A 14,000-nucleotide genomic window follows, 5' to 3' on the forward strand; every position below is an offset into this window, starting at 1 on the left:
AAATGTGTATTTCTCAGTGCTCACCCTTGTGCTGTTGTTTTTTGCCGGAGGGTTCCAATACAACCCTGACGAGTATAATAGATATTGCTTCGACTGCTAAATAATATATTTGTAAGAATGATTGAGTTCAAGTAATTAGTATGTGGATATATATATATATATAATATATATATTTATTTATTTAGGTATATCAATCAGAATTTAACGCACATAATATTGTGACCTAAGTTTATTTCAATTCTGCAGTTCATAACATGTCAAATTTTATAGAAAATTTTAAGTTTTTGATCGCATTTTCGGAGTGGTTATGGTCCTTCGACATAGTCTCGAATGCCAACATTTATGCGACCCTCGGCAGCTGTTACTGAAAACCCAAGAATGCGGGCGTCCATCTTAGTCATCTTATTCTTTTTAATCTTCTTTTGCTTGCTCTTAAAAATGGTTAAATTAATACGATGTTAAATAAATATTCTTAAAGTACCTTGCTGTCGGCATAGTCATTCGCAGATGGCGTAATGGCAGGAGCCGGTTTGCACATATCGTCATTGTGTGCATTTTGGGCACGTTGCAAGCTTTTGTATTTGCTACGTCGCTCCAAAAACTGCTTTGCGAAATCCAAAGAATCTTTCCCATCACCTAAAAGATTATACTTGGTTATTAAGGCCAATATATTGTAGAAGGCTAAAATAAATGTTTGATTTTGTATAACGTAACTTTTTTATTTAGTCAATATACTTGTTAACTGAACAAAAATTGATTTATAGGCTTTAAAGGGGGTGTTGCCAAAATGATTTTGGCATTGAGAAAACAAATAATAGGGCATGCTCCGGTAATCAAATTCGTAAGAATTTTACGATTTCGACATGAAATCGCATAGTCGGTGATCCGGTTTTCGAATTCGTAGGAGTTTTGCGATTTTTAAAGCGGGCACTTTTGTCTGCCCGAAATTAAAAGTAAATGCCTTTTTATACTCGTTACTCATAGAGTAAAAGGGTATACTCGATTATATTCTTGATCAGGGTCAATAACCGAGATTTTTTTTGCCACGCCCACTCTAACGTCCTAAGGCCGCAAAACCGGTCACGCCCGGACTTTTAAACAAGCTTTAAATTGAAATCTCATTTTCTTCCCAATATCCATTGACATTGGGATCTGATATTCGGGGAACTCGATCGTAGCATTCTCTCTGTTTTATATCATTTCAGATCTTATTTACTAAGGGGAAAAAATAGTTCACTTAGTGGTCTAATTGATGTTTATTCCAATTCACCACACGATCATACAGCAACTTAGTTATTTTATAAAAAATATATTTCTGACAACAAAAAGATTCAATTTGGCAAGGGGTCGATAAGTACATTGTCAAAAGTTATCGCGAAGGTTACCATAATGTTGGTGAAACGAAATAGGCTACCTGCCTGTCTTATACTACTTATAAGATATAAAAGAAAAATTTACGATTACCGGAGCATGCCTGAGTAAAATTAAAAATATCAAAACGTTTTCAGTACGGGCGTGAAAACCTTTCGAAGCCAACTTCATTAGAATCTGCATGCTCAATAGAACCATTTCGCCGGACGCAGACAAAATGTCTAAATCGACTCGTCTAGTAATCCGAATCAAGGACTTGACGTTGCTTAAATTTGCAGAAATCTAGTTTACCAATTTACTCTACGAGAAACAGGTTAAAAAATTATCGTCCTTAACTTAACAATGCCTTTTTTTAGCTCTTGTATTAACCAAGATTTATTTATAATAATAAAAATATGAAAAAATATGAAAACGCTTTTCAAAAGTGTGGGCGTATCAATTTTGGTCGATTTGTGGGCGTGGTAAGAAGTTTTTGGCAAATCGATAGAAATTTACAAAACTAATATAAATATGAAATTATATCAAAACATTTTGCAGAAGTGTGGGAGTGGTAGTTTTGTGCGGTTTGTGAGCGTGGTAGCATGGGTCAACAAACTTCCGTTACGTCTACGTCTCTAGAATCTTTATGCTTAATCTCAACCTTCTAGCTATTATAGTTCCTAAGATCCTGACGTTCACACAGACGGACTTGGCCAGATCGACTCGGCTATTGGTCCTTTCTTCTGTCTGTAACATACTTCTTAAGGGATCTAGTATACCCTTTTACTCTACGAGTAACGGGTATAAATATGTTTTTTATTACTTACCAAGGTATATTCGGACATAGTCCTTTACCTCATATGGCGCTTCCAAGTCCTGCAAGAATGCAACGAACGTGGGTACTAAAAATATAATGAAAATGAATACAGCTAAAATGATAACAATTATGCAAAGATTTACCATCAACTTTGGCGGACATATTATCTAGGCTCTTTATGCACCAGCTAGTGAACTCGTTTTCATACTCATTAACCTTGCTAATGGCTTGGTCGGTGCTGCTTTGCTGAACATGGCTTTTTGCATTCGATTTTCTTTCTCTATCCTTTTCTTCAACTGAGACAGGTCCAACTTTTGAACGAGTTTGAGCCAATTTTTGTTTTTCTGGCCGTTGTCCTGGTCCATTTTTATTTGACTTTTCTGGGTTACTAAGGGCTGGCAATGTTTGACTCTTGCGCAAATTTCGAGGCGATGCAAATAAAGCCGACGACTTGTTTTGAGCTTGTAGAATGGTTTTATTAGCTGAGTTTAATCCTCCTGCCAAGACTGTCGCCGCAGTTACGGATATGGTACCGCTTGTTCCAGATCCATTAGAACCTAATGCGTTCGGTTCGTCCCACAGTCCAGTTCCAGGACTTGTTTTTAATGAAAGTGATTGAGCAGCGGACGAACTCCATGCTTTATTGGCGTTACCCCAGATGTTGGAAGTTGCACTCGCAACCAAAACCGCTGATGACAAAGGAGCTTGTTGGTGATGTTCCAGTTCTCGTCGACGCTGCTGATCCACAAGGTCATTGGCCAACCGCCTTGCCTCTTCTGCTTGAATCTCGGCGAGACTCATTACGGGGCCCGACGCTGGTGTTGACTGCCATTTAAGCAAAGCATCGTTGGCTTCAGCCGCAGCTGCGGCATTGGCACGCAATTGCTTATCTAATAGCTCTTGATGCCGCTGTTGGTCTGCGCGACGCTCTCGACGTTCTGCCTTTTGTATTTCTGCCAGACCAGGCGCCGATCTAATAGAATTTTGCGACTGAAAAGACCAAGGTGCTACGGATGTAGACGGCAAGCGCGAGGATACTGGGGGTTCTGCTGTTTTGACATCGTCGTTCTTCTTGCCTTGTGCAGACGCTAATGTTCCTATAAATAAAGCATCGGTTCAGTGGCAATAAGAATTTGAAATCTTACGTTTTAAAAACAAATATCAAGCATCTCGCTCGCAAAAAGACCAAAATTTAAATCTACCTCACGGTAAACGTTCTTTATAAAGCTTTTAGCTTTACTTTTTTTAAACCATTTTTCCGTCAAATAAAACTATCATTGGCATTTTTGGAGCAGATTTTCCGTTTTTTTTAATTTACCAGCTTAAAACCACTTGTTTAAAGTAGAATAACAGTTTGAATTCTAGTCATTCTATGTCAAATTAAATGGCGGGTATAAATTGCATATATATGTTAGTTTATAATTCAATTTCAAGTACTAACCTGACATCCCATTTTGAACTGATAGAGAATGAGCATTGCCCAACAATGCCTTTCGACGTTGGGCTTGTATTTGCTGTTGCCTCTCCTTTTCCTCTTGCATTTGACGGGTCTGTTCTTCAGATTCATTTAACGCCCGACGTTTATCATCTTCCAATTGCTGGCGCTTGCGTTCCTCTCGTTGCCTTTTTTTTTCTTCTGTCTGCTCTCGTTTGCGATCATTTTCGTTATTAATTGGCTTTAGGGCTGGCTGTGCCGCATTCTGTTTTGAATTCAGATTCTGCTTGTTAGCCTGCTTTGCCTGGTGCTGATGTGAATTTGGTTCCTTATTATGATTCTGTTGAATATCGGAAACAAGGGATTTGACTATTTTTTGATTATGTGAATCTTTTAAATTTTCAGGGGTCTGATCTAATTCGCCTGATGTGCTGTGGCTAACAACATTTCCTGATTGAACTTGAAATAATTGTGAAATTTTGACATCTTTTTCTGTATCTGCAAAGCACGCTTCAGAAGAATTTGGCATTAATAGTTGCTGATCTTCATTTCGCTCTTCATTTAAGTTGCCCACTTCCCATAAGGATGCTTCCGCATTAGACATTTCAGTCCATTGTTGGTCGGTTTGTTGTTGCTTATTAGGGGGTAACCAGATGGGAATCATCAAGTTTTGCCGCTCTAACAATTGTGTTTCAGTTAAGAAATCAACTCCAGGGTTATTTTCGTTAGCAGAGTTCTGCAGCGCAGGTGGTTGCTGTTGAGTACTTGTTGGTTGGCCACGCAACAGCATTCGTAAGTTGTATTCATTAATTAAGTCTAACTCATTCCTCGGCATTTCAATAGGCTTATTTAGGTCAGCTGCAGTTCCACCTTGCATAATGCAATCCACGGATGATACCAAGGGACCTACCTCTTGCTGCGATTGCTGATTTATTATTTGGGCATTTAGAATGAAATTATTAGCATCAAGTAAATTGCCCACTGAACGTTGCTGCTCGCTGTTGTTTGCAAAAATATGTTGCTGATCCTTCTTGACTTGCTCTACCACTGCACTGTATAACTGTCTACCGGCAACGGGGTTTAGTACGGACAAAGAATTGCTTAATCCGTTTAAGCTGATCAAATACTCAGGAAGACCCAGCAATTGAACTTTCCCACGAACAACTGTTTCTTGCTCGACAGCAGAAAGGCGTTGAAAGCATTCATTTTTGGATAGCTCAGCTAATATTTGGTATTCCTGGTGCTGTATGTACTGATCCTGGAGCATTTGAAACCGCATTGTGAGCAAATGAGACGTATTAGTAATGCTATTTCCGCCAAAACTTCCTTTTATTGCAGCACTTAAGGATTCAGCTGTTGCTGTTACATTTGCCTTTAGTTGTTCATCTCTTTGTTGCTGCAACTGCTGTTCAACAACAGAAAGTGCGATAGGAATCGGTGATGGCTTATGGGGTGTAATTGAAAGTGACGCCGTTAGAGGGGCTGGTATTTGTCCAACAGGAATGTTCTCTAGTTCTATCGGAGAAGGAAGTAGGTGACTGTGCGTAAATGGCATGTTACCATGACAAAATTTTATAAGCTCTCCCAGCGGTCTAAACCTATTATCAGAGTACCGGCGTACAAACAGGTTCTCATTAAAGTAGCCAGCGCGATACCATTCCGTCATCTCAACGGCACTGAACGGCCCCTGTACATTTGACTGCGGATCCCGATAAAACCATAATTCGTTTAGATTTGGAGTAATCATATGCGGTGTAGGTATCATTGGAAATTGTGGCAGGTGGTGCACGTTATGGTGTTGCAGAGTCTCATGATCCGAAAACGGCACAACTGGATGCTGATGGGATGGAGGAGCGACATCTGTAATTGTAGTGGCAATTTGTATAGGCATGGTGGAAGGTGCTTGCCGTTGCACTCCTGTAACACTCGGTTTCACGTTTAGTGCAGCTGTAAACCCGTCATGATTTTGATGTTGGCTTCGATTCGACGAGATTTTATGATCATCATCCATTATAAGTTTTTCTACTTCATCGGCGACCTCTTTAATCCGATCTGAAATATCTCCATGGATCACTTCCTTTGTCGTTGTTGAGCTTATTGGGGATAAACTGCTTTCAACTTCATCTTGCACAGCTATTGTATTGGAATCTTTCGTTAATGAGGTTTCTGAAGTTATATCGTTACCACTATCTGCATCAGACAGGTCTTTACTTTTCGGTCTTTTCACATCGTCATAGGAGTCTAAGCTTTTGGTTTTTAAAGTATTATGCGAACTTTTGTTAGGTTTTAGATCGGTATCTCCATGAAAGGCTCCACTAGCATCAAAACTGCCACCCAATTTTGATGGATTTTCCATTGCCCATTCGGGTAGATTTTCGTCGACATCAACACCGACTGCATTATTAACAGTCCATAATTGGGATATTTTAGAACTCGACAACCGTGGGTGTGATATACTCCCTCCTGCCTCTGCAGCTCCCATCCCAGATCCTTTACTGTTTCCAGTCCGGTCTCGATCTGTACCTAAAGTCCCAACTGTTGAAATTGAGCGTTGTAAACTCGCTGCATTGTCGACGCTAGGATCTTCATCACGCCAGCTTGTAGATCTTCCTAAAAAAAATTTAAAAAAGTTCTATACTGTTGATCAAAAATTTTGAGTATTTAAATTTTAACTTGGTTCATCTTCCTAGCAAATGTGTTAACTACTAAACAGAAAACCGTTATAGTCGAGCTATCGCAAAACGATTACCCATTTAGTTAGATAGTAGAAATGCAAACGATATTCAGATATGCAATTAGGAAAGCGAATATGTCAAAGATTGTACACCTGATCCACATAGCGGCAGTGACACTATCTCTTAATCACTGTACACGACAGAAACTTTATAAATACATTATATATACAATTTATTATAGTATCCAAGCTTCGATAGAAGATTACCGGGTGAAGAAGTATATTTTATCAAAGCGTGAAAGTTTGTTCATAAAATAATTATGTGGTTCGGACATAGGGTCGGGAATGCACCCTTAACATGTTCATACATTTATTTCGATCGTCTGTTGACATCAGTATCTAACTGTTCACTTCACTCCCAAAATGAAAAAGACCAATTTTAAATAACTTAAAAATAGAATTTAAATTAAATTCCGAAAGCCTAACAAAATTCGTACAAACAAAGAAACGAAAGACTGTTCACGTAAGTAGCAAGAAACTTGAATGTTGGCTTCCTAATCTGATTTCACACATTTTGAATACATTTTTAAGTTACACGTACATATCCGTTAATCTAAATGTTTACAGTTTCGGAATTATCACTTTTTTAGACTTGGTATACATATGTAATATTTTGACATCTTCGACGTTGCGAAATAAGCAATCCGATTGGCTGCTGTGTTGATTTTTTATGTTTTTTTTAATTTTCTCTTTGGTAAACCAACATAGTAAAAAAGTGGACAAGCAAATATAATTAGACATATCCTTATTCAAGTTTCACAATACCCACAAAGATTGTTTCCGGGTTTTTGTTACTTAAGCTTATCATTGGCCAAAGGTGTTTCTGTTTTCTCAGCTTATCTCTCTTTTCTCTTTACATTTTTCAGATAAAAAAATTAATAATATTCATTTACGTTTTTCTAGTCATGAACTATTATTTTAACCTTGCTTGTTTACCGTACTCCTACTTAAATACTTATTTGAAATCAGGAATACGCCCAGAGTCTATACCGACCTCAAATCATCGACCATTTCAAATTGTCAAAAGTATATTTTGTTAGATTTGGGAAACTTGAAATTTCCAAAACGTTCCGCAAGCACATATTTAAATAGTTTAAACTGTTAGTTAGTTAGACTTTGATACATAACACTTATAATGGGCTCGTTTTTTATTTTTCAACTTTGATAAATCAAGTCTATTCTGGAAAAAAAAATATTTATTCTTTAAAAACATACTAAAGCTACCAGCGATGTACGTTAAGAATTAAATAAAAAAAGGCCTGACGCATTGCATAGAAATTAGCATAAACTAGAGATTTTTAGCTTGTCTGTTGGCATATTTGTTCAAATATTCTCATATACAATACTTCTATAACTAAAATATTTGTTGTTAAATTGAATATATTTATGAAAATGTTTTTTAAAATACGTTTTAAAGAAACACAAACCTTACAACAGAGTGTTGCATTGTAGCAACTATATAGGCTGGGTAAAGTTTTGGAAAGTCAAATTTACATGACAGAGATGAGATATCAGTACATGTATTATTGTGTTTATATGTGTAGAAGTGAAAATGAAAAATAATAATATAAAGGTAATTGACTGACCCCAGCGATGGCTATTGGTACCAAAACTTGCGTTTGTACTTCCACCGACGACACCGCTCCGCCAACCAGCAATTTCGGGTCCGCCGATGGAACCGCTGGAAGCTGGACCATCTCCGGATCCATCTTCGTTACGTGTTCGTCGCCAATTTTCCAAGTTGCGATGATTATTAGAATAATCTTTTCGAGGACTTGAGCTTGGCGTTTCATTCCAATCTAGAGCACCAGAAACACTAGTGGAGGTGGTGGTCGCCGCAGAATCTCCAGTTCCGTTGCGGTCGCTCCATGTGCGTTCGGCCTGCCATAAAATAATCAGCAACGAATCGTACTACCTTATTTAAACCGTATTTTCAATTACCTTTGATATAACCGATAAGCTCTCATCATATAGACCGCTTGGGCGTTGGTATATTGGATGATAGGCCGATTTTCCGCGCATTCGTCCCCGGTCGACTGTTCCACCACGTCCAGAGCCTCGGGAGGCATTACCAAATCCACTGGGCGAGCGCTGCAACCAGGCAGGACGAGACTAGTTTCAAAGTAAATAAAATTATGTTCTGAAAATCATGTCAAGTTACTTCACATACGTTATTGCCAAGCGAGTTTTGGTTGATGTCCTCCTCGGAGCTCGGTGTCAGTGCAAGAGGGTACTGAACCTTTTCCACGAAGAGCTTTTTGAACGATGGCAGGATCTGCGGCAGTAGGCAGTTCCGATCGAACAAGGACAGCATTTCCTCGCGTCCGTACCGGTATTCTGGAAATAGATTACGGGAAGCGGATGCTGCCGTGTTGTTTCCCAGGTTGTGCCCTCCAATCGAATTGTTTTGAGCTCCATTACCAACGTTGTAGGTACTGATAGAGCTCGAAGGCTCGGCTGACATATTGCGCAACCATTCCGGGCCAAATTTCATTGAATCTGTCATTTTCATTTGCCTCTTGTTTAATGTTATGCTGACAATAAGTTCAAAAAAAAGTTTTTGTTTGATTTATTTGTAAGAAAGCCAATGAAATCAAATTTTTGTGGTTCTTGTTAAACTCCCAATGGCTTTATGATTCGCTGGACAATTGTTTATTTTTCAAACAGTTCAAGTTCTATAAATAAAGCAAACTGAAGTCTTTTTTAAAAGCAAACAGTACAACTAAGGATTTGTTTTAAAGCTTACTTCAGAACTAATGATATAAATAAACTTACCAGTGCTTTACCGAATGGATAGTAAAAGAAAAATATTATAATATAAAAAATAAAGCAACACAGAAACCTAACCTAAAATATCAAACTGATTGTCACACACGACCGCGAAATACACATGCACACACATCACACATAATTTTAATAATTAACATGTTTATAGAATTGGAATGTCTGATTCGAGCTATTTCATGTTTAAAATATAGTCTTTTCAAAATCACATCTGAAAATCAGAGAACTAAAAAGTCAAAAAAAATTAAGTATCTGGACGCATACAGACACACAGTTATGTATGTAGAAATGTTTCATTTTTGTGACTTTAGCGCACTGGGCGGGTAAGTTCGAGTTTAAAGATTGTTTAGTTAATTCTTCTGGTAATCTTAATAAAATCGACCCACTATAACTGCACACCCTCAAACCAATTTTTAACTGAATTTCGTATAAATATTCAACTTACACGTACCACCGAGATATCTTAAAATACCAACGCCAACATAAGATAGAGCAGGCCAGCGTGGCCGTTTTGCGAAATGTCAAGTAACCAATTTAATTTAAAATAGGGGTATTCTTGCTCTTTATGCTCCTTATACACTAACTCCACTATTACTAGCTGACACATACATCACCCTTTTTTTCACATTGGAACATCAAACACCTCTATTTAGGGAATACATGAGTGTCAATCCGTCTGTCTGTAAGAACATCTCGGTCTCAGGATTTGGTTTTAACCAAGCTGTCACGCATCCCTTTTGTCTTTTGTATAACTGTCTGTGCGTACGTATGAACGCCGAGATATTGGAAAGGAAAAGAGCTAATAAGGCATGATGCTCACGTTCTGAAGGTTTTCCTAAAAGAGTGTGGTGTTTTTGATAAGCCTAATTATATTTATCAAGTAAAAAAATAAAAGAAACATATTACTATTGCAAGAAACACATTAAAATGGTACCTTTACCTTTTACGCTCTTCCATTTGCTGAATATACCGTTTTTTCTTTTCACGTTTCACTCTCTTAGTAACGATCACTAAACTTTTTTCGCGCTATCATCATGTTTTGCTTATTTTCGGTTCCTTCAACCTGTGCAATACTTTTCAACGAATGTCGTGTACCCATTTACTCTTCGAGTATTGGAATAATATGGTTAAAAAACTATTAGTAAAACCTAAGAAGGGGAAAGGCCAAAAATCTGACAATCTAAAAAGTACATCAAAAACGAATCCGAATAATTTCGTTTTATTCTTTTATGGTAGAACTACACTTAAATATAATACTTATGAGTAACGTTTGCTGTGATATTTAACTATTGTATTTAAACTCTACGGAATGTTAGATTGTCCTATTACCGTTATGTTTTATGACATGAAATTTCGACTTCTTCCTGGTGCCTTCGGTGTGGATACTGAGCAGTCTCCTGCTCGGATGCCTCGAGAATTTGCTATGAAAATCATTTAAACCAATAAATAAATATTTTTTGTCTGGTGCAGTTTTGCGGAATAGAAATCGTTAGTTAAGTTTTGTATTGGGTCAGATGATTTCGAAATAATTGCTACACTTAAATAGTGTTGTAAAATACTCCGTTGTAGCTGCTGGCAAAAATTTTTGTTTTCAAATTGATAGAAATTAGAAATTCAAATCGTGGCAACACTCTTGCGCTTTGTCTTTAGAATCTGTATGCTTAATCTCAACCTTCTAGCTTTTATAATTCCTGAGATGTCGACGTTCATACGGACAGACGGACAATTGATCCTGATCAAGAATATATATACTTCATATAGTCGGAAAAGCTTTCTTCCGCCTCTTACATACTTTTCAACGAATCTACGAGTAACGGGTATAACTATACATATAAATATTTGCTACTATTTTTGCTTAAGCATTTCATTACTCTAAAGTTGTTTTTAAACAATGACACTGCATGTCATTACTCATTCCCCGTGGGAACGCGCCTATTATTTTCCTATCTTTTATAGGTAAAGAATGCAAGTTATTAAGTTACCAGTGGTCCTAGAACTAATTATTAATGACTTGCCACTTACTGATATCTTCGCTTGCTTTGACATAAAGAAAATCAATTGGAAAAAGTTTTCCCTCTTCTATAATAGATCTCATATTGATCCAAATACTTTATCCACCCCACATGATATTGATGCTATGATAAATGTCTTTTGCGAAGTCTTCCGCGATGCTCAAGATTTTAGTATTCCTAAAAAACGAATTAAATTCTCCCCTAAACCATTGCCTCAGAATATCCTTAGCCTCATAATAAGCAGAAATGTTCGGAGGCGAAACTGGCTAAGATATAGACAGTATACAGATCTTATACTCTTCAAGTGGCTTAACAAACTAGTTACAAAAGCGTTACTCGACTTTCGAAATAAGTCCTGGAATATCGCTCTCTCATCCCTAGATAAAGGTTTTTCCCCCATTTGTAAACTTTCCAAAATCATCAGGAAGAAACAGAGGAACATTGCAACCTTAATATCAAACAACAATACGATATAGAAATGGCTGAGGCCCTAGCTCAATCTTTTCGTATAAATCACAGCTTATCTGCAGGCCTTCGTGACCCTTTAACTAAAAATGCCGTAGATGCGTCAACGTGCATTAACACAGTTGCCAACTTCGTACCAAAATGACACCCATGTCAGTTATGGCGTCATAAAAGAATTCATTAAAAAGCTAATAAATAATAACTCCCCGGGTAGTGATAGGATTGATAATAATGGTCTGAAAGCACTTCCCTTAAAAGGAGTAAAATTTCTGACCTGTGTGACTTATAAATGCTTGGACCTTTGCTATTTTCCGTTTACTTGGAAATGTGCAAAAGTTATCCCAATTTAAAAGCTAAACAGGCCGGCAGATTCTTTGTGCACATATAGACCTATTAGCCTACTTTCCCAAATAAGGTAAATACGAGAAAGTAATAAAAGAAAAGCTAACCCTATTCATTGAATCCCATAATATTTTTGGTTTCCGTAGCGAGCACAACACACTAATTAGAATTAAAAAAATTATCAAAAACAACTTTCTTCGTTCCAACTAAACTGGTATGGTCCTGTTAGACATTAAAGACGCCTTTGACTCATAATCCATAAAATGTTATGTTTAAATTTTCACCCAGCGGTCATCAAAATTGTACCCAATTTCCTAGAAAACAGATCCTTTGTTGTCCATTTATGAAAAGCCACATCCACGACAGTAAATATTCCCGCCGGTTGTCCCCAAGGCTCATGCTTATCCTCAATATTGTATAATATCTATACCTCCGATTTCCCAACTTTAATCCATTGCACAACATCGATCTCTGTTGATGACACAGCTGTTATCTGCTCTGGATCATCATTCTCACACTCATTGGGTTAGCATTTACCCTCAGCAAGGATAAAACCAAGACTTCTTCAAGTATTATGTGCCAATGTGCCATACGATTTATGAGACTTCTCGTCCTTTTGGATAAGCTACCGGCTCTACCAAATCTAAGCTAGTGTCTGCATCTATTATTATACTATTATACGCCACCAGAGCTAGTTAAGAAGGTTTATATGTAATTATTTAGCCTCTGCCGAGATCAGGATCACTAGAAACGAATGCTTGAAGTCTTTAAATTTTGTGAGTCAACAAATTGGAAAATTTAATTTATTGATGTAAAAAAAAAGAGATTACTTTCATACTGTGAAGACCATCCACATGTAGAGGTTTGGTTAAGGGTCATCTTAACATGTTGATTATTATTTCCACGATTTACGTAATATACTTTATTTTATTGCAATAGAAAAAAATAAAGATTCACATGGACTTCTGTGAAGAATCTTTAACAAATGTTTTCAAGAATTACCAATTAATTATTATACAGGTACTTATTTACATAAATAGGAATGTGCGTGTTGTGAGTTTAGAATGTACAGATGATAATGAATTTAAAAATAACAAATTCAGTGTCTGCCCTGCATTATGTACAAATGTACAAGCGCCTAAAGACAGAAATAGTAGAATATTTTTTGAAAGTGTGTGAGTGCGCATTTTAAAATTGCTTAAAACATACATTTTTAACGTAATAAACGTATTATTTTTGTATACCTGACCAGACATACATATTATTTATCATACTTTAGGTTTTTAGATATATATTTATATTCATATGATTTCTTCTATTTGCATTGTTGCCTAGGATTTCTTGTAATAAAAACCTCTATAAAAAATAAATTCAAATAAAGTTGTTTTGTCAAATTAAACAATGTTATGTTGTATTTAATATTGTAGGAGTTTTGAGGATTTTGTAGTACGAGGTGCCCGATTTATGTGCCCATGGTTGGCTCCTGCCGTATTTCCGATTTCAGCTTGACAAATTCCTTGGCCACTTCATCATTATTTCGCTGTGACAAAATTCTTAAAATGGTCCAGCCTGTTTCGTCCATTTCAATTCGTCTCATTAAGGGTAGCCAGCATGCGACGGATCCCTATTATTTATAATAGAGATAAATGTACATTATTACTTTCGTAAGATTTTATTAGAACTGCATACCTTTTCCGATATATCTTTTAATGGAATTACAGCCACGCCTACAAGTCGGTCATCACGAGCAAAACAATAGTCCTTAACGCAAATGTGCAATTCAAAGAAGTCCAGCTGCTCCTCATTTCCAATGGTACTGGTATAAGTAAAATATATTATGAAAATTATGTTTTACTTTTTAACTTTTGATAAAGGGTCTTACAAGCTGAAAGATTCGTTGTATTTAGGCGACCAGTTGTTAGACTTCGACTTTGTAGCGAACTTTCTTTTTTTTTCTTGCAGGTGCGGTCCTATTAAATTAATGTCAACAAATGGTCTGAACATACCCGATGGTATTTGCCATTTAAGGTCATTAGCCGCAACAACTAAAGGTAAAAATGT

The 14,000-nt window shown here is 36.9% G+C and overlaps 2 protein-coding genes across 11 annotated transcripts in view; both read right to left on the bottom strand.

Moving 5' to 3' along the window:
* Window positions 1-214: 214 nt before the first annotated feature.
* Window positions 215-9,661, bottom strand: LOC6724730 (GIGYF family protein Gyf). Of its 3 annotated transcripts, none has more exons than XM_039296189.2 (9): window positions 9,572-9,661; window positions 8,507-8,870; window positions 8,278-8,448; window positions 7,923-8,217; window positions 3,609-6,212; window positions 2,311-3,264; window positions 2,178-2,252; window positions 482-636; window positions 215-431 (listed from the first exon to the last, which is right to left on the bottom strand). In XM_039296189.2, exons 2-9 carry the CDS (start codon window positions 8,846-8,848, stop codon window positions 306-308), a joined length of 4,722 nt encoding a protein of 1,573 aa, XP_039152123.1. In that variant the 5' UTR covers window positions 8,849-8,870; window positions 9,572-9,661; the 3' UTR covers window positions 215-305. The 3 variants fall into 3 exon arrangements, with proteins under 3 accessions (XP_039152123.1, XP_039152124.1, XP_039152122.1); XM_039296190.2 differs by having other exon boundaries at window positions 9,566-9,646; XM_039296188.2 differs by having other exon boundaries at window positions 9,112-9,627.
* Window positions 9,662-12,831: 3,170 nt separating this feature from the next.
* LOC6724731 (protein unc-13 homolog A) overlaps window positions 12,832-14,000 on the bottom strand; it is a 32,876-nt gene continuing 31,707 nt past the window's right edge. For all 8 annotated transcript variants that reach the window (XM_016180553.3, XM_016180558.3, XM_016180556.3 and 5 more), the window contains 3 exons: window positions 13,822-13,984; window positions 13,629-13,755; window positions 12,832-13,563 (listed from right to left, as the gene is read on the bottom strand). In XM_016180553.3, coding sequence (XP_016037371.1) covers window positions 13,402-13,563; window positions 13,629-13,755; window positions 13,822-13,984 — 452 coding nt within the window. In that variant the 3' untranslated portion in view covers window positions 12,832-13,401. The remainder of the gene's footprint in view (window positions 13,564-13,628; window positions 13,756-13,821; window positions 13,985-14,000) is intronic.

The sequence above is a fragment of the Drosophila simulans genome, chromosome 4 (assembly GCF_016746395.2).
Source record: "Drosophila simulans strain w501 chromosome 4, Prin_Dsim_3.1, whole genome shotgun sequence".
NCBI lineage: Eukaryota > Metazoa > Arthropoda > Insecta > Diptera > Drosophilidae > Drosophila > Drosophila simulans.

Coding starts and splice junctions, on each gene's coding strand:
- LOC6724730 (XM_039296189.2), bottom strand. CDS start 8,848: ATGAAAATGACAGATTCAATGAAATTTGGCCCGGAATGGTTGCGCAAT. Junction 8,449..8,506: donor AAAACTCGCTTGGCAATAAC/GTATGTGAAGTA, acceptor CTTTGAAACTAG/TCTCGTCCTGCCTGGTTGCA. Junction 637..2,177: donor CTATGTCCGAATATACCTTG/GTAAGTAATAAA, acceptor ATAATCTTTTAG/GTGATGGGAAAGATTCTTTG.